This window comes from Takifugu flavidus, chromosome 22, assembly GCF_003711565.1.
Source record: "Takifugu flavidus isolate HTHZ2018 chromosome 22, ASM371156v2, whole genome shotgun sequence".
NCBI classification, from domain to species: domain Eukaryota; kingdom Metazoa; phylum Chordata; class Actinopteri; order Tetraodontiformes; family Tetraodontidae; genus Takifugu; species Takifugu flavidus.
This window is the reverse complement of record NC_079541.1, coordinates 2,607,501-2,626,545: the sequence shown is the minus strand read 5'-3', so window position 1 is coordinate 2,626,545 and position 19,045 is coordinate 2,607,501. Positions and strand designations below refer to the sequence as shown.

The 19,045-nt window shown below is 50.2% G+C and overlaps 1 protein-coding gene across 1 annotated transcript in view; it reads left to right on the top strand.

Annotated features, from left to right (window-relative positions):
• The first annotated feature begins 335 nt into the window (after positions 1-335).
• dock4b (dedicator of cytokinesis 4b) overlaps positions 336-19,045 on the top strand; it is a 49,811-nt gene continuing 31,101 nt past the window's right edge. Inside the window, 6 exon segments of the mRNA XM_057022030.1 lie at positions 336-577; positions 16,901-16,984; positions 17,581-17,621; positions 17,697-17,752; positions 17,824-17,920; positions 18,257-18,405. Coding sequence (XP_056878010.1) covers positions 541-577; positions 16,901-16,984; positions 17,581-17,621; positions 17,697-17,752; positions 17,824-17,920; positions 18,257-18,405 — 464 coding nt within the window. The 5' untranslated portion in view covers positions 336-540.

Below are 19,045 nucleotides of genomic sequence, written 5' to 3'. Positions count from 1 at the left end.
ATTTTAAAAAGAGAACTCATGTAAGCGAATATACCCTATTTGCAGTTCCCTGGTTAATTTATGCGCATTAAAAGAACTCTGCTCAGGGCCCCATGTGTATTAGCTCAGCCTTCATATACATATATATATATATCAGCCTACATGATTTATGATATATTTCATGTGTCCTACAGGCTGGTCGGATCTATTTTCCGTTAAAGACTTTTAGGTAAAATAAACCGTGTTATGGAAGTGTCATCCTTGAAACAGACTTTTTTTTAACAAAAAAAACAAACAAACAAATAAAATATTCGGAAGTGGAGCTCAGTGGTGGCGTACATAGGCTCAGATTTCGGACGGTCCGTGAAGGCAGCGCGACTTGGCACCACTGCGCGTCGCGGCAGCAGCGGCAGCGGCAGCGCTTTCTCTCTCTCTGGAACCTAAACAATGACTCGCAACACATACTGGAGCAAAGCGCGTCAGTAGAATGCGTTACCCAGCATCAAACGCCTGCGTTTCGCTGCCACTCCGTCCGCTCACGTAAACGCGCCGAGCACAAACATGTGGATACCTACAGAGCACGAGAAATACGGCGTGGGTAAGTTTGATGCATTCATTTTTATTTTTTCTCCTCTCTTATCCTCTGCGTTCGCGGCATGTGTGAAGGGTTCCTGGAGGTGCTCCGCGATCTGCGATCTCCTGCATTCTTAACTGAGATTTCCCAGAGTTTAGCGCGCGGAGGAGGCGGCTGAATCGGACCCTCGCTCCTCATCTGACGGCCACATTGCAGCGCATCGGCTCGTCTCTCTGACCCCCCGCAGATTGCCAAATGAACAGCCACATTTTGATTATTTCCACCCCCCCCACCACCGTCTCCCCTCCCCTCTCGCTGGTGCTTTGCCCCATTTCTCATCGCCGTGTGCGGGGATGGGGGTGAAACTAGTGTGCAGTCGGGGACTCAGAGGTGCGTTCGCCGTTCCCCGTAATTTTCAAATGCGTAAATCAGCTGTTTGTCGGCGGCCGGAGGCTGCGTGTGCGCATCCCTCGACGCACCGTCTGCAGAAAAAAACAAACTGGTTTGGCTCTTGTCTGCAGAGAAAGGGGGTCTCGGAAATGCAGGGCATTGTTTCAGGGTTGGGGGGGATCAAACTGAAGTGAGACAAACAAGCGTCAAACGCAATGGTGGGGGGGTATAAAAATAAGAATCTAAAAGCCACACGGAGTTTTTGGGCCGCCAGGAATGTCTTGCGCGTAAAAAAGGGGCAGCGGTTGAAATGTAATTATTCCCGTCAGAGATCCCGATCTGCTGCGTGGATGATGCCCAGCTCCTCCTCCAGCCTCTGGGAAAACACAGCGATCATAATACCTGAGATGAAGTGAGCAGATCGGCAGGATCCAGCCCGCGGATCGGCCAGATCCCCCCTCCCTCCTGCACACTTGTTTCCCTCCATCGCTGGCAGCCTTATTATATTTAATCCCGCAAAGGGAAACCAATGGAATCCTCCGACCGTCGCCTGCTGTCAAAGTTCACAGGCTTGTATAAAAGGAAGCCATTTCTTTAGTGGGATAAATACGCTCAATTGTCCCAGAAAGGCCCCTTAATTGGATTAATGCTCTCTATCCCATTTTTTTTAATAATGTCAAATCACAAGGCTGAGGCCGCTGTAAGTGGGCTGCGGTTTACTTTGGAGGGTTTTTGCTTGTTTGCAGCCTTTTGAGGAAGGAACTGGGATGTTTTCCTGTTGAGAAACCGATGTTACACGACAGGCAAACGCGTGAGAACGTGGAAGCTTGACTTTAATTCTAACGTTGAGGGCAGCTGATGAGGCTTCCGTGTTGAATTGGAGCCATTTGGTCAGTGCCAAGTAAGGAGGCGTCATGGGAGATGCTTCCGGTTACGACTCGCCTCATGTGATGATGTCGCATCTGAGATTTATTTGTGTATTCGCCCTCAATATCTGGGTTTCCATGACACCTTTGAAAGGGGTTTTTTGTCGGGACAGAAAAAGTGCACAACCAGCTAACATTTATGTTCCTTTTTCCCCTCTGTTGTCAATTTCCAACCACCTTTGTTAAACTATGCTTGTTTTCCTGCTCCAACTCTTTAGGGAACACTAACTTCTTTTGAATTAAGCTAAAGACACATTTTTGCCTCAATCGGCTTTAGAAGGAACTCTGAACACTTCCTGATTCTCTGACTCTCAGTTCGTCCCAGTGGCTTCACATCCACCCTTAATATTGGCTAAAAATACCTCGAATCAGAGATATCCTGAACGCTGATTAAATAAACTAGAGTCCTCTCAACCTCAGCATGACGTGGCTAAAATCGCTGAATCATCACTGCTATCGCGGGTGCAACAGCTGCTTTCATTTGAAAGGATAACCAAATGTTTACCCATCTTTCATAAATAACCACAACAGGAATAACCGGTGATCCCCAGATGGAGTCTCACTTTAAATTATTCATGCTGGCTGAACAACTGCTGCTTTCGCATCGACCTGAACAATTTTAACGACAATTTACCTGAGATTTCGTGATGAGACTCATCAAAACAAATCTCTCTTAAGCCTCGTTTGATCTTTCAGGGATAGCGGAGCGCTCGCATGTTGATGGTATGACCACGGCCCTTTCAGGTTCCTCCTCCCCCTTTGGGAGTGTAGGCTGATGGCTAACTAAAAGCAAAGAGAATCCACAGATTCCTGCACGAGCATTTGATCTCTGGCCAAATAGGGACAAGACCAGTCCACCTCCAGGTCTAATTGCGGTTGTAGCCTTTGATGCCAGTCTACTGGAAGCACGGTGCTTCAGGAAGACAACGGTTGATGCTAGTAATGAAATATGAACAGAGCCTCAACCTCAAGGCCACCGCCAGGCCACCAGTGGGAGGGATGACTGTTGCTAACCTGAAGCATAAATGGCTGATTGATGAGCTCATTGTGAAATCTAAATGGAGTTGGGATGTGGAAACACTGCCGCTTCTGATTAATCCGAGAAGGACGGATAAGGGGCGGATTACGTCAGATCAGGGGAAGGCAAGTAGCTGAGATAACGCAATCTTGGGTGTTGGATGCACACAAGAGCAGCTTTTCAATGCCCAAGACAAACACGGTTTGACTTGGACGCCGGCTGGAGGATGAAACCGGAGGCTGTGATGCAACCAATCAAGCGCGACATCGCGATTCTGACACGCAATTAAAGTATTTTAACGAGCTAGCTCGCATGCGTGTGCGCGCGCGCAAGTGGAACTCACCGACGGGCTCGGCTCGTCACGCAGTCCTGATTTAAGAGCGCTTCGCCCACATCCTGCAGCATCTGACCAAGACAGAGCGACCTGATTGAATCCCCCCCCAGGGCCCCCAGGATTTCCTGGTCTCCCTTGAGGAGGTGGTGGGGGGGGTTGGAGGCTGCTGGCGCGTGTCAAGGGTGGACTCATTGTCGGGGCTCATTGTCGGGGCCTCCGTCCTGCCCTGTTACCCCTAAATTCACCCTCCATCTCCACAGGGAATTAGCAGGTTGTTTCTGGGGGGGGGGGCATTCCACCATGATAGCTCTGTTTGGGATGCAATGAGGGCGGAGGAGGGGAGGTGACACCAAATAGCTTGTCATTGCTTCTCTGGCTCGCTGCTTCGCAATAGCGGCCCTCGGCCTCTGGTGCAACCATCAAGCGAAGCGGAGTAGGAGAGGTAAACATCCTGCCCGACATGTGACGTGTGACAGGCCGACGTGCACGCTACAGTCAGCGCTGATTCATCCTGGCTATTATAGCTCCGGTCACACAAACACGCACAATGATGCGGGCTGCTGGGCCACTGCCAGCTCAATTAAATCACGCTCTATTTATTACGGAACCCTCAATTATGAAAGAAAACACCCAAACCGCACAGACGTTGCGTATTGCACATGGCGGGAAAGGCGCAATTACGTCCTCTCGCCCTGGCGTTGTGGAAATCTTTCGCTGTTCCCTTCCACCTCCGGGGGAAGCCCTGGTGGATCTGACCGGAGCTGGCGACACAAACCGTGTTTCTTCTTCCCTGAGCCAACGTTTCACCAAGTGCAACAACGCAAGTGTTCCATCCTCGGGGGCGTGGCTACAAATCGTGACCCCTGCGTGCTAACGGCTAACGGTTCCTCTTAGAAATTCAGCAGAGCCTCTGAAGGTAGAGTGTGTGTGTCTGTGTGTGTGTGTGTGTGTTGTTGAAAACATGACTGACGGGCCGTTTCACAGGCCAAGGACATCTGCCGATGATAATCAGCATGATTGGCGGGTGAGGGGAGCCGTTTGCTTGTCAAGAGACCTTTTTATCCAATTTTATTTTGAAAATGGAAAAATGGCGTCGGTCCATTTCTGTGTAATCAGCACCGGCGTGTATCGACCACGAATGAAGCACGCATTGATTCGCGTCCGGGTGTGTGTGGCTGACCCACTGCACTGTCCTGACCTTCCATTTCCCCATAAATCTTACTTTCCCCAACAGCTTCCTGGGCTAACATCCACCAGTGTGCTTAATTCATAATTAACATGCTGATAAAAGTGAAGTTGGGCTAGTTGAGGATAAATCTGACCACATTAATGCATCACAGAGGGGTAATAGAGTGTCAAGGCTTGCTTAAAGGGCATATGCATAATTTAAGACTGTGAAGCCGCGGTTGTCTTTGTCTTCGATTACCCCGTTAATTCCCGACTACAGAAAAAAGCCTCTAACGCACTCTTTCACACTCTCAGAGTGGGGGAGGTGTAACCACGGACAAGACTCCAACTGATGTTGTTATTTCACAGTGTCTCCATGAGATCGCACGTTTGACCATTGGGTGGTGGGGGGATGTCACGGCTGACGCTTCTGTTATGATGACGATACTGTGCAGTATGTTTACAGTAATATACTGAGGAATAAAAAGTGGTGGTTGGGGAGAAAGTACGGCAACGCCTCTGGACTTAAGGTTTGCTGTACTAATGTGGGCGCTAGCTGCAGTAGGCTACAAGCTCCTCCGTTTATACTCCATGTTTGTTGGTGTTTGGCTTCCCTTAATGCTGTGATGTCACTTACGTTTTCTATGATCAAATTAACAGGTGTACGTGTATGAAGACTTCAGAGTATTGGGGAGTGTTGGGGAGTGTTGGGGGGTGTTGGGGAGTGTTGGGGGGTGTTGGGGAGTATTGGGAAGTGTTGGGGAGTATTGGGGAGTATTGGGGGGTGTTGGGGAGTATTGGGGAGTGTTGGGCAGTATTGGGGAGTGTTGGGGAGTATTGGGGAGTATTGGGGGGTGTTGGGGAGTATTGGGAAGTATTGGGGAGTGTTGGGGAGTATTGGGGAGTGTTGGGAAGTATTGGGGAGTATTGGGGAGTATTGGGGAGTGTTGGGCAGTATTGGGGAGTATTGGGGAGTATTGGTAAGTATTGGGGAGTACCGGGGCATATTGGGGAGTGTCGGGGAGTATTGGGGCATATTGGGGACTGTTGGGGAGTATTGGGGAGAAATCTCAGTCCGTGAATCCGAGTCCGCATAATCTGATAATGGCTGTTATCTGATGAATCACATTGCACGATGCTGTTGACACCAGCACTTGAATCGTCTGACTAACTCCAGAAATCGGATCAAGATTTGGATATTCGTTATCATGTAAACAGACGCTATAAAATCGTGAAGATACGAAGAGAGTTGGCGGTAATTTCAGTTGTCAGGAGTTTATCAGCAGTTCGACAGACAGGATTAACCTCAACACGGGGAGACAGTAGAGGTTGTCAGACAGAAGGCCTGGAGCAACCGTTGCTCGACCTTGACTTGGCGTTTCCCTGCTCTGCGTGTTCTTAGTTTGTATTTGAGTGAGGGTCCAGCCTCTGTTTTGCTTCCTGTCCCCCCCAAAGTGAAGCGTTTGCGGAGAGAGAGCAGGTCACGCTGCAGTCTCCTCTATCTCACCCCCATCCTTCCTTTCATTTACCCACAATCCCTTGATCTGTGCGCCATGCTGTTCCACCTTTATCTTTCTTCCACACCTGCCCCCCCTTCTATCCCTCCTCCTGATCCATACTCACCTGTCCTCAATATCCCCAGATACCGTCTGTGTTTACAGCTCCTGTGCTAAACAATTCCACCCAAGGTTGGTGCTTGTCTCTGGGTATTCAGTGGTACGTCTGTGCATGTGCATCCGTGCACGTCTGTATGGTGTTTGTGCCTCAGAGACCCACGAGTCTGAATACGATAACGTGCTACAGATGCCGCAGAGGCCTCAGATTAGAACATCAGTTACAAATGTCACCGTCCGGTTGATTCCTAGCAGGTGTGGTTTCATTGAATCATCTAGAAATGTTGCTCAACCCACAGCTAATGCTAGTGTCCCTCATCAAGAAGCAGCACTGTGACAGTAACGTCCTGTTCACACTCAATAAATAAGCTCTCATTGATTTTATTTCCCAAAACCACCAGAAGCTTGAAGGGACACACTAGTGCGTCGTATCAGAGGCGCTTGTTGATCGTCCCAGATCTCCTCGCTCTGTCTGTCACCTCCCACCCTGACCTTGGCCGTCAACGCTACCTGCTCGTCCCAGCGCATCTCTCTGTTCTATGTGTGAGAGTGATCCGCTGTGCCGTCGCCATGGCGGCCTGGTTCTCCTCCTGCATGTCAACCTCCCGCATGCTAAACTTGGCCCGCTGTCCGTCCTCCTCACCTCCCTCACTTCCTCTCTCGGAGGAGCTGGTTTAATGTCAGGTTGACTTTCAGGGGGCTTTTCATCGCGTCCCTCCCTCGCCGTCTCTCTCTGTCCTGCATCTTTCTTCTTTGTTTTCAGCCAATTTAATGCTGGGATGTTCGGCTTGATGACAATTGATTTTTAGCATGCAAGACCGCACAGCTGATTGAAAAAGCTTTGATTTGTAGAAGAATTCAGATGTGCATGAGACTTTTCTCAATTCTGACATGTCAGGCAGAAGAACCAAGGGGGTCCACCCTTGAAATTTGGCTCAACAAAGACTTGTGACAAAGCTCAAAAATGTGATTCCTGTAAAAAGTCTCTGGTTCACTAACAATTCCTCTAAACTCCCAAACTAATTGTGTTGGTGTTGCTGAGTGTTGTTGCCCCAGAGAGCCTGATTAATTCATCAGCTTGACTGAATCTCCAAGTGCGACCCAGTTCAGTTCTTGTGTCTCCTCTTCGGAGACATTTCCTATTTAGCATGTTTATCCAGTTAACATTAAAACATTCCAACCAGGCAGGCACAAGCAGATTTCATAGACAAATACTCGTATTGAATTAATAAGTCCCCCCAAAGCATCTATGGCACCAGATCATTTGAAGCTTCATCCGAGCGAGGGGAGGAGGGAAGCGTCTTCCTGTTTCCTGCCTCTTATCATTGATTGAATGGGGCCTTTTCAGTCCTCTTCAAGTATTTCCAAAGGTTGGCATCGCAGTACATTGTGAGGTCTGTTTTGTTTGTGCTCCACTTGTGGAAGCCAGGAAAATTCCCTCTATTGATCCAGTAGGCTGGTTATTTCATTTCCTGTCATTAAACATAGAACAAAGAGATGAAGGGGAAGGGGGGGTTGTGGCAAATACACATGCTTGTTTTCTCGCTGAGAGAGAAAGGACGAGTAGCTCTATAAGTGAAGCAGGAGCCTGCAGGTTCTCAGTGCTCACACACAGTGTTTGAGACCACACGCTAGCTCTCGCTTTCAATCGTAGGGGACCTGGGGACCAGGGCACCTCCTCGGATGTGGTGTACCGGCTCTCAGAATATAAAACCGTACATCGAGGAGTATTAGGCTTTGATTTATCGTGGCTTCAAATGGCCGCCACATTTACTCATCTTTAGGTAGTCTTAAGGTCAATACAACCTGACCCACCAATATGCTATCAACTGTCTGTTAGGATCGGGCCGAGTCAGCATCGATGTCCCGTTGCATTAGCGCCTTTTTTTGACAAGGTGTGTTGCTGAATCGGCTTTGCCGGATTCTGACGTCAAGCTTCAGCAGGATGGAGGCTTATTATGGAGACGTCCTCGGTTCTGTTAATGCGCCCCTGTTTTCCTTCAGAGTGGTCTAAAGATTTAAGACAGTCTGGTTGGATGGATTCATGCTAGATGGTTGCCTGCCTTTCCTGCGCTGCGCTTGTCAAATGAAAAAGACAAACTGGTCGGAGTTCCCCTCGTTGACTAAATCGAACCGTGTTGCCTGTATGAACCATTAGCAGCAATAAATAATCGTGTTTCCCAAAATGTTGAACAGAAAGCAGAACCTTTTGTTTTAGATGTGCTCCTCTAGGCAGTGCCAGAAAAAGGCTACCAGTGAGACCAGCACGAGGCGGCATGTTTGCTAACCTTGCTCTCGCATCCACCTGGTGTCTCTTTATTCTCCCCTCTCCACCAGTTGCGCCCTCAGGGGAGGGAGTCTGAGTGACTAAAAGCGGACAGCGGCACCGCTAAAAGTGGCTGAAATGGATCCCTTTTGTGAGGGGGCGAGAGGGCTAACGCGAAGGAACCCCCCCATCCCCATTCCTCTTCCCTTTGTGCTTCAGCTAAAAGCCCTCTGTATGGACGGAGACGGTGGACGGACCCCTCGGGCGGTTGGTTCAGTCCTGCAGCTGACATGAAGGCATAATTTATTATTTGTATGTTATTATGTTGACACGAGTGCAGACTATGATCCTCTAAGACCCCCCCTCTCCAGTGGATAATTCCCATACCTCTTTAGGCCTCTGGCTATTCTGAGTAATTTGTCCCCCTATAAAACCACAACACTGGTGTTGGGGCAATAGGGAAGTCTGGGTACCAGGCAGTTATGAGTGATAAAATGCTATTATGACACCGCGGGGGTTTCCATTTCAGTCCCAAGGGTGGACTGGTTTAATATAGCATCAAGGCCCGACCGGAGATAAGGTCTGATGCAAATGGATCAATAATGGAAATCTCTTTCAGTATCAAGTGTCCTCCTCGCTATTTATCGGGAGCCTAATGACCTGTCACGGCGTCCACGTCGACCTTGGGCCCGTGTCAGCTTTCACACTTTGAAGTCAAAACTCCTTTCATAAGTTTACCCTCAAAAATCTGCCAGAATGGATTTTGCTAGCGGCGTCCTCTGGCGAGAGAACACCCCTCCTCTTAATTGAGGTAATCCTCCCAGAGATGGGGTGAAGCCTCGGTTCTCTCGGCCCACCCGGCCCGACCCTGGCTTTTCTGGCTGAGCTGCGTTGACATAATGTGCAGCTAAAAATATTGAATGGCTCCATGCGCATTTACGACATGTGCTAGCCTAGCTGCCGGCGTTGCTGTTGTTTCCGGAGGTAAAAAGGGAAGCTTATATTTAGCGCGTGTGGCTGATTGAACTATTCCATTGATTTGCGGGGGGGATGTTTCCAGGCATCAGGACTGGTGATGCGTCAACCCGCCAAGCTCCTCACGGACCCGGGTTGGTGGAGCTGGTTTGAGGTCTGTGGGATTTTTATCCCTCTCTGGATGTGGTGAGCTCATCCGCCAGGGTCACGGGTCGGGAACACACCCCGGACAGTCCCACACAGGACGCACTCCGCGTCGTGGGGCGTCACTTGACGGTTCTTCTGTGGATCTGAGCTTGGGAGGCTTGTGGAACGCCACCCCGGGGAGTCTGTCTTCGCCTGTGTTTGTGTTTCAGGAACTCTCTGCAGCTCATTACAGCCTTTATACTCTCTCCCCCCAGGGGAGCAACAGCCACCGAGCGAAGCTACCTACCCGCTTTGTAGAGTCCCGCTCACTCGCAGGCGAAACGCAGTGCTGAAGTTAATCACCCCCCTCCCTCCTTCAGGTTGCGATCTCCTGTAGAAGTTCTGTTTAATCACAGACATTATTCTGCACAACTGCAGACCTGAATCACAAAACTGGGACAATTTTCCCTCCTTTCACTCCGGAAAACGGAGCCAAAAAAGAGGAGCTACGGACAACAATGTCCAGGCTTTCCTGAACGTCTTTGCCCACAAGCTAGCTGAGCTTTGAAGTCGAAGAGTTTAAGAATCCCCAAGATGGTGGACCCTGGTCCCAAACACAGGTGCACCATGACGGTTATCAGGGTTTTCTGGTTCCGTGCAGAAGAGATCTGGACTGTGAATGCGACACCATGTCCACTCACGACCCCCAACAAGAGAAGTTGTTGTTGTTGTTGTCTAATTGGACAGTGTCCCTCCCCTAATGAATCAGATTAAGTCTGTGTGTGTGGCAGCTCGTCCGGCCGGAGGGAATTTCAAAGCAGGCGCCGGGAATTTTCAGGTGCAACACTTGAGAGTCTGTTAATTATTCGTGTGATTGTGCGAGCAGCCTGGAGTGGCTTCCCGAGTGTAGCTCTTGGATGAATCACTTCCTACGTGGTTAGCTCTGACAAACACGCTCCCGTCTGCCCAGATCTGATTCCTGGAGGAAACCGCTCCAAACCACAGTAGTTCTCTCTTTTTCCCCCCCTTTCCTTCATCTCCCAGCAGTAATCCTCGGCAATCCAACGATGGCATGCGGGTCGCTGGAAAATAGCGCCTCTGACAGCTGAGCCCCTTTAGCCCCGCAAGTATGTTTAGGCACACACGCGTCGATCGCACAGCACAACGGACCTCATTCTAAAGACGGCTATTTTGGAACGGGCCCGGTCACCCGCCCCCCTTAGCACCGCCGGCTCCAAGAGCTGATTAGAGGAAAGCGTCGCGAGGCCTCTGCTTCCTGGCAGAAAGTGAGTGGAGAGGCGGCCGAGGCAGAAGGAAGGAAGGTCTCTTCCTCCTTCGTGTCACATCCAGGCTGTCCTCAAGTTACCGAGTTACCGAGTCGATACGACGACGGTTGCCGCGCTTACATTCCGGGGACTCCAGCAGTTTTTTCCAGCAGTTTCCAGGAAAGAATGACAGTTATGCCCCCCCCCCCCCCCTCCCCCCTCCCCACGTGCACCATATTTTATGGACCGCAGCATGAAAACGTTTTATTTTTGTTCTCTCAATTTGGTTGTTGTTAGCTAGTCCCTCCAGAATCCTGCTGCCTGTTTTTGGGATCAATGTGGACGCTGAGGAATGCTGCTTATGATTATTCACATTTGTTTTCCCATCGATCCTGAAAGTCAGCCCGACTGCTCATGATGTCAGTTCAAATCTGTTTTATTGGGTTTGAGTTTTTTAGGAGGTGGTGGTAGCTCAGTCTGCTGGGAACTAGCCTCAAAAGCGGAGGGTTCTTGGTTCCAGCCCCAGGCCAGAGAAGAAGGGTGTTCTGGTAATAGGAGAAGGTGCTAGAACACCTTCAGATAATTGCCCAGGTACTCTTTAGTAAGGTACTGAACCCACAAATGCTCATATAGGGCCCTGCAAAGAACTGGGGACTCATCCAGATGTGGACCTCCCCCGTGGCCCCTGAAGAGATAAAGGGGTTATGAAGATGAGACACGAGACCTTTGTGGCTTCACGACCATTTTGTCTGGACTGTTTTAGCCGCGCTAATGGCAAGTTTTTCGCAGTCATCGACCTCAGGACAATCTGGCAGTTATACATGCTGCTAGCTTAATAACATCGTCGATATCGTTGTAAGTGTTGGAGGGTGGACTAATAAACTACCACAGCACTACTCTGAACTGCTAAAAAAAAAAAGCTAATTTTCAAACGTTCGTCATGTGGCATCAGTTTGAGGACGCGTAGCTTCAAAACCGCTGTCGTGAACAATTGTGACGGAGCGGAGGAGGCCATTTCCTGCCTTGTTTCAGAACCTTTTGAATCTGCACCTTCGTGTAAAAAGCCGGTGACGTGTGGTTAGCCGCTCGTGTCAGTTAAACTCCCAGTGTGCACAAATGTGCTCAGAAGTGGCAGCGAGGGACTGAAATAACTTTTGGGGCCTCGACGGGAGTCTTTGGTCGACGCAGTCCCGCTGGAGTCCGAGGGCCGGCCCTGCCCTTTGGACTCGGAAGCCTTTGTGGAGGAGCTTACAAATTCCTGCCTCTCCAGACAAATCGCCCAGCGGTGCACAGAAATCTCACACTGAAAGCCTCTTTATTCGCTCCTGAACAGCCCGATCAGCCGACGTGCACAGCAACTCTGTCAACCCTGGTTAGCTTAGCCGCTCTTTTGTTATTGTTATGGAGTGTGGATAGTTGACGGATAATAAGCTGCTCCGGTGGCTTGCACCTGCCATCTGTGCCCTTGAGAAGAACCCCTAGGCAGGTGTGTGTGTGTGTGTGTGTGTGGTGTGTGTGTGTGTGTGTGTGACTTCCTGTGACTTTGCACTCATTTGTTCTGGCTCCGCTCCAAGGCCACCGTCGTTGTCTCATCATTTTTTCGCGCGTGCTGCCGTTTTTAAGGCGGCGCCTCATTCGTGCGTCTGGACCCCATGCTGGAAAACCGCACGCACGTGCACGGCCCAGCTGGCCGGCAGCCTTTTGCTCCTCTGGTTAGTAACCAAGCAACCTGCTGCAGAGCTTTCCCACTGTGTTGGCTACGATACTGCAAAATCTCAGCGTCCTCCTGACATTGGCGCAACAGTTTTTCGTCACTGGGAAACGTTGAATATCGTAGCTTCAACCGCTAAAGGCAGTCGTCAGTCGCCTTTGCAGCTAAAAGTAGCTAACTCGATTAAAAAGGCTCTTGTTGGTGCACAGCATGCAGTTAGCTGCAGCTCCTTGCACGCTTGCATGTATTTTTAGGCCATTCTGTGGTTTCTGTCGCATTAACAAAGCTGCGAAATCTTGTCATTTCCGGTCTGCCCCTCAGCCCCGTCGCCAAAGGGGAACCGCAGAACATCGCTGCGCCTTTTCGCTGCAGGGGCGTCACAGACCGTCACGCCAGGCGGCGCAGAGTGCCGGACAATAGCTTTAATTTTAGCGCGGAGGAGGCCAGCCCCTGGAAATCCAACCGTCGTCTGTTGGCTCGGACCGCACGTGTGTCACAAAATGCCAAATGTATTTCGAGGCGACTGCCGTGCGGCAACCCAGCGGGTTTTAGCTAAGACGCCGCCGTACGGCGTTCACGGCTCAGTGCAGATGCAGAGAGGGCCGGCCCTGCAATCCAAGCTAGCAACGTGGATTTTGGTGGGCACATGACACATTTTGAGGCACACAAACGGCTTCGTTAGCAGCACGCTAGTCCAGCCTGAGTTTGGGATGCTATTTTCTGGTGGTTCCCTTCGTTGACGCCCTAAATGGCAGATCCGTGCGTTGAAATTAGCGACTCTGTGCAGCAGTGGTTGGACAGCGGGTCTCTGGGAACGTTTTGAACCCTTTGGCGGCCATTTGTTTCAGCAGCTGGAAGGATTAAAGAGTTAGCCACAGGGCGCCGTGATTCAACCCATCATTTAAGCTAACACCGAATTAATTAAAGCTTCGAGCTAATTCGCATTTTTTCTTCTGGAGAACTGAGCTGCATATAAGCTAATTGAGCCTTTATCTGGCTTCGTTTGGTGTTCCCAAACTTTAGTCAGTCTGAAAAGCTCAGAAAAATCAAATTGTCACGCTGCTGGAGAAGAAATGTGGTTTTCCTCTTCTTCATTATTCATCATCAACACACTTCCTTTGACATATTTGTCTCCTTTCACTTCCTTTAGTGGCTGCCATGCTAGCTTGCAACTCGGTCTAGAATGTAGCTAATGTAGCAGCAGGTGATGTACCACAAAGGTTAGCAATATCACACCAAGATGTGCAGAGGAAACCATGTCAGGTTGAAGGGAACAAAATGTAGAAACTAGCGGCTGCAGCTATATTTGCTAACAAAGTTACATCTGCAGCTAAAGGCAGGTGGACACAAGGGGACTTCCTGTTTGTGATCGTCTGGGTCGGGTGGGGCTCCGCCCGACTCAAAGATTTGAACGGGCGTTTCACCTCACTCCCGTTTCTAACCGTCGTACCCTCCCCCCCCCATCCACCTACTGCGGTGGCTAACTGACAATGCTAATGTGAAACACTGCTGTTTGATGATGACATGTTGAATTTGAAGAATAGAATTTGCAACGCCGACTTCCCTCCACCCCTTGAAATATTCCCTTTCCTGATTCACAAAAAAACAGTAAGAATGATGTCATACATCCAAAATAACCACAAAAGAAAAAGAAGAAGAAGAAGAAGAAGAAGGAAATGAACACATGCATGCAGGTGAGATAAACCCCCGAGGAGATTTAAAATAATCATCTCTTCCCAACTTTGGCATTGCCGCGCTGTCTCATGCACTTAGCTAGATGTGAAACCCTCTCACCCTCACACACACACACACACACACACACACACACACAGATTAATGAGTGGTACCGAGGTGAGGTTTTAGTGCTCTGACCTACATTTGTGGTTAATCTGAGTCATTTGTGATTCTGCTCTTTGGGCCAGTGGACCAGGCCGTTCGTAGCTTTCCGATGCTAACAAAGCAGCTAATGTTATATTTACCCGTCACAGCAGGCTCTTCTCATCAACCCTGGATGCTTCCATTAGCAGTGATGCTATAGTGCTCCCAAGCTAAATAAAACAGCTCACAAACCTTCTGTTGTCGCGTGAATGAAAAGCTATTGTTGGTTTTTGATTGTACCCCCCTCCCTCCCCTATCCCCCCCACCATCATCCTGGAAGGAGAAATGAGAAGCCGTTCCTCTCGGGCGATTCCGACAGCTTTTGTCCACGCTGTAATCAGCCCTCCGCGCCTGCACGCGCCCACCGGCCGCCCGGCTGAACCCCGTCCACGGCCGCGTCGCTCTCAGGCGCCTCCGACCTTGTTTCCTCTGCCGTTTCCCAGCATCCCACCTGTGATGGAAGCACGAGATTCCTTCTTATCCAGTTTGCGCCTCGTTATTTTATGGATATTTACGGTCCGGCGGCGCTGATGAGGGACACATCTGGCTAAGACCTAGCATGTTTGAGCCACGATGCCACGTAGCGGGATGTGAGCGTTGAACTCTGGAAAAGCAGATATGCCGAAACCTGAAAAAAAAAAATTCAGACGCCGCGCCGGAATATTAGCGCATCCACCTGTTTTCGCTAAACACTTGCGCGCGTTCGCTAACGCTCGCACTTCTATTCCCACAAGACATCTAAATATTCATGATGCAGCTTTGGCAGCCGCGCAGGCGGGTTGGAGCGCCACCAGTTGCCGCGCCGTTGCATTAGCATAATAATGACATAAAAGCTGTATAATTAGCACGTGGGAGTGGATTCCGTGCACGGATCATTGTCGGAACAGTCAGAGAGGAGAAAGGCGCCGGTAATCAGGTTAAGCACGTTGGATGCCTTCAAAGAAATTTGATGTGATTTGCAGCAAAAGGAGACAAATCTTTGTAAATGTGCATCTAAAACAACCGAGATTTGGGCGCTAGCGGCGTACCTGCCTGGTCGTCATTCGTTCACTTCCTGTTCAGACAACCAACCGATCACGCAAGGCTAATATGAGACAGGAAGCCTTTTGTTAGCAAACACAGGTAATCGTTCTGATCCCTGTTTTCATTGTTAGCGTGAAAAAGACACAAACCAGGTTGGTAGACAAGTATTGTGTGTTAGCATTAGCATGCAAACTTACCTCCTACTCTCACTCATGCTACACACTCGCACACGGCCATCATGGTTTGGCCTGGCGGAGAGGACCAGGGGTCGGAGGTGGGCGTGTCATCTTGGGGAGGTGGGCGTGTCATCTTGGGGAGGTGGGCGGGGTCTCCGAGTTTGCTGTGCTTTGGTTGTCGACAGATGGGAAAATTTTCCCGTCTCGACTCTGCCTCCTTTGGCGGCGAGCCACCACGGTCGGCTGACAGCCTGACGGATGACGGGCCGTCAGGGACAGACGGACAGACGGCAGCGTCCCGCCTGCTCGTGGATCAGCAGGCGGGAAGTAAGAAAGGAAAAAGGCTGAATAATTCAGCCGACTGCAGCTGGAAGAATCACTCGGATAATTTATGCATTGGGCACACTTTAAGTGTGTGTGTGTGTGTGTGTGTGTGTGTGTGTGTTTCTTGTTCCTCTCAGTGTCAAGAATTGAAAAGTCAGATGTGCACTTGGGACAAATCCCTTGTAAAGATGGTGTTTCTGCTGCTCGGGGATAACGAGGAGCTAGCGGAGCTCAACACACACACACACACTGTGAGTGTGTGTGTGTGTGTGTTGAGTGTGTGTCAGCTTCAGCTCAGAGAGGATGTGGGTGTAAGTCATCCGGACACCCTGAATTGTTTTCTCCTTTACTGACGATGCTTCAGTTTAAGCTAACGCTAGTGTGGTCGGAGGCTCAGGGTGCGTTCAGGAGCACGAGGTGTCACTGTTGCCAACGCTGTTTCACCTGTGAATGCACGTGAGCGACTAGCGTTAGCGTGCACGTCCTGCGCAGACGCCCGTAGCGACTTTTGACGGGTCTGTCAGCAGTTCTGTTTCTACGTGCGCATCATCGTGCGCTGCCTGAGCGAGACTGACGGGCTTCAGGCTGCGGCCAGTGGGCTGGTCGATGAAGCTAACATGCTGCCTGCTTAGCATTCTGTCTGAAAGGAAGACTCGGGAGTTGACGGGTTTTCTGTAAAATCGTGGATACTGACAACGTTGACATGATAATCCGATTACCAGATCATTCTAATAAGGGGATCGGAACTTTTAGCCCTTCTATCGGACCAAAGCGCCAAAACATCGGGTCTTGTTAGCATACAGGCGCTAATAGAGCTGGTAATAAGCTACATGCTTATACACAACTTCATTTGTTTTTTAGTCTTTGTCTCTCATTGGAACTTGAATAATGAATAATCGGATTACTCCGGATCGCCACTGGACTTTTCCGATCACGTGAAAGATGCTGTTTGCTAACTCCGGGGACGCCACTGTGTAGCTCGGCGGCGTAGCCTCGTTGTATAACCCGTGTTATAAACGGAGTATCGATTCACCGCCTCTCCGCTCCGCGTTCCCGATGTGCTCGGACCTTATTTTGCACTGTAAAACTCCGGGAACCAAACAACAAACATTGGGAGAAGCGCTCACGTGGGTGTTCTGTCTGTTCTGCTCTCAGTTCTGGCCAGCTTCCGAGGGACGGTCCAGCACGGCCTCCCACTGGAAATCGGAGACACGGTTCAGATCCTGGAGAAATGTGAAGGTACGGTTCTCTAGAACACTGTAGAACTTTTTTACCGCGGGAGCAAACGAAACACGTAAACGTCCCAACGGGGGCGCGCACGCGTCCCGCCTCACTTCCTGTCTGAGGCACAGCCGGAATAATCCGTCATCCGGAATGCCGCTAATGGAGAGGAAGCCATTTATTCCCACGTGGAATGTTAAAAACTAGCTTATCGTGTCCTCTCTTTGCGCTTCAGTCATCTCAATCTAGCTTAGCATGTAGCAATGACAATTGGACTTTATCTCGCCTCCTTCCAGAACCAGCATGTCAGCTAACTCGTCCCTCAGGTATATCGAGCTTAGCTAAACCTGTCACGTGTCTTCTGTTAATAACAAAAGATTATTTTACGCTAAATCCAGCAGAGATTAGGAAAATATAGAATGTTTACACTGCTGCCGTGTAGCTAATGCTCTTATCTAAAGTCAGATAGCTTTCAAACGCTTCAAGCTAACTTGACCCGTGCTCCAAAATGAGAAACGTTAGCATGCTCAAGCAGCTCCGCGGCACATTGTCGCATCGCTGGTCGTTGTTGCTGTTTTCCCGCGGCTAATTCTGGCCGTGCTCCTTCTCCTCAGGCTGGTACCGAGGGTTCATCCTGAAGAATCCCAACGTCAAGGTGGGCAAACGCTCTCAGGCGCACAGCGCTCGAGGTCATTAGCGGAACAAGAATGAGCTGTTTTTGTCTCAACAGGGGATCTTCCCGTCCAGCTACGTCCACCTGAGGAACGCCCACATCAAGAATAAAGGGTAACGGGACGTCCGCGCTCCTTCGCCCGTCCAGCGTTGGCGATTTTAACCTCTCGCCGGTGTGTTCGCAGGCAGTTCGAGACGGTCGTCCCGGTGGAGGACTCGGTCATCACGGAGATGACGTCCACGCTCCGAGAGTGGGGCGCCATGTGGAAGCAGCTGTATGTGGTAAGAAAGCGCTAGCGTTAGCGTTAGCGTTAGCCGCACTCCCGGCGAGGATTTTATGGGTCCGATTGAGGGACTTTGTGGCCTTTTGAGTTGTTGTGGAAGCCGATTGAATTCCGAAGATTTCCAGGCAAACATCCGTGGCAAATCGCAGCAGGAGGCTGAAGCTAATTAGCATACAGCCCCCTCTGATTGCCTGTTTTGCTCCTTTAGTGACGATTCTGTTGCTTTTCCACCACAAACTGGTTTCATCTGGTTTATCCTCATTCTGTCTCGTCTTCCCGTCGTCTTCCCGTCCTCTCGTCCCCGGTTGACTCTCCCTCCCTCTCTGATCCGCAGAGGAACGAGGGGGACCTGTTCCACCGGCTGTGGCACGTGATGAACGAGATCCTGGACCTGAGGCGGCAGGTGCTGGTGGGTCACCTGACCCACGACCGCATGCGGGACGTCAAGCAGCACATCACAGCCAGATTAGACTGGGGCAACGAGTGAGTACGGCCGCTTCGGCTGCGTTTTCCTGGAGCGGATCCACCTCTCGGACGCGCTAACTCGCGATGCTATCGCAGCCGCAGTACCGCAGCGCGCCACTAGAGGTGCTGTGGGAACGGGCTAGCACGGAACAGCCCAGCACAGCCTTGCTCTCAATACTATTGCGAAACATTTGGTGCACTTTAGGGTCTTTGTTTGTCATTTGTAAAACAATGCTAACTTGTAAAACAATGCTAACTTGTAAAACAATGCTAACTTAGCCAAAACATGGGCGATTAACATCCTTAACCTTTGAGGCTGGTTTTACATGAGACCGTCTCACGGGTCAGAATCAGACAGTCCGGAACTGCCCTATAAACAAAAGTGTGTTGAAATGAAACACACACGCACACGCACACACGCACACGCACACACACACACACCACACACACACACACACACACATAATAAGCTGTTTCCTCATATATCATTTAACAACCTCCAGTTTGTCTTTTTAAAGCTGTTGCATCAAATTCTGGGAAAAAAACAACCAACAACATAAAAGAGACGCTTTGGTCCAGCTCCTGTCCCCCGTCTCTCGCGTCCCTTCAGGTGTCTCACCCCCCCCCCCCAACGTCCTTCTTTCCTGCTGACATGGGG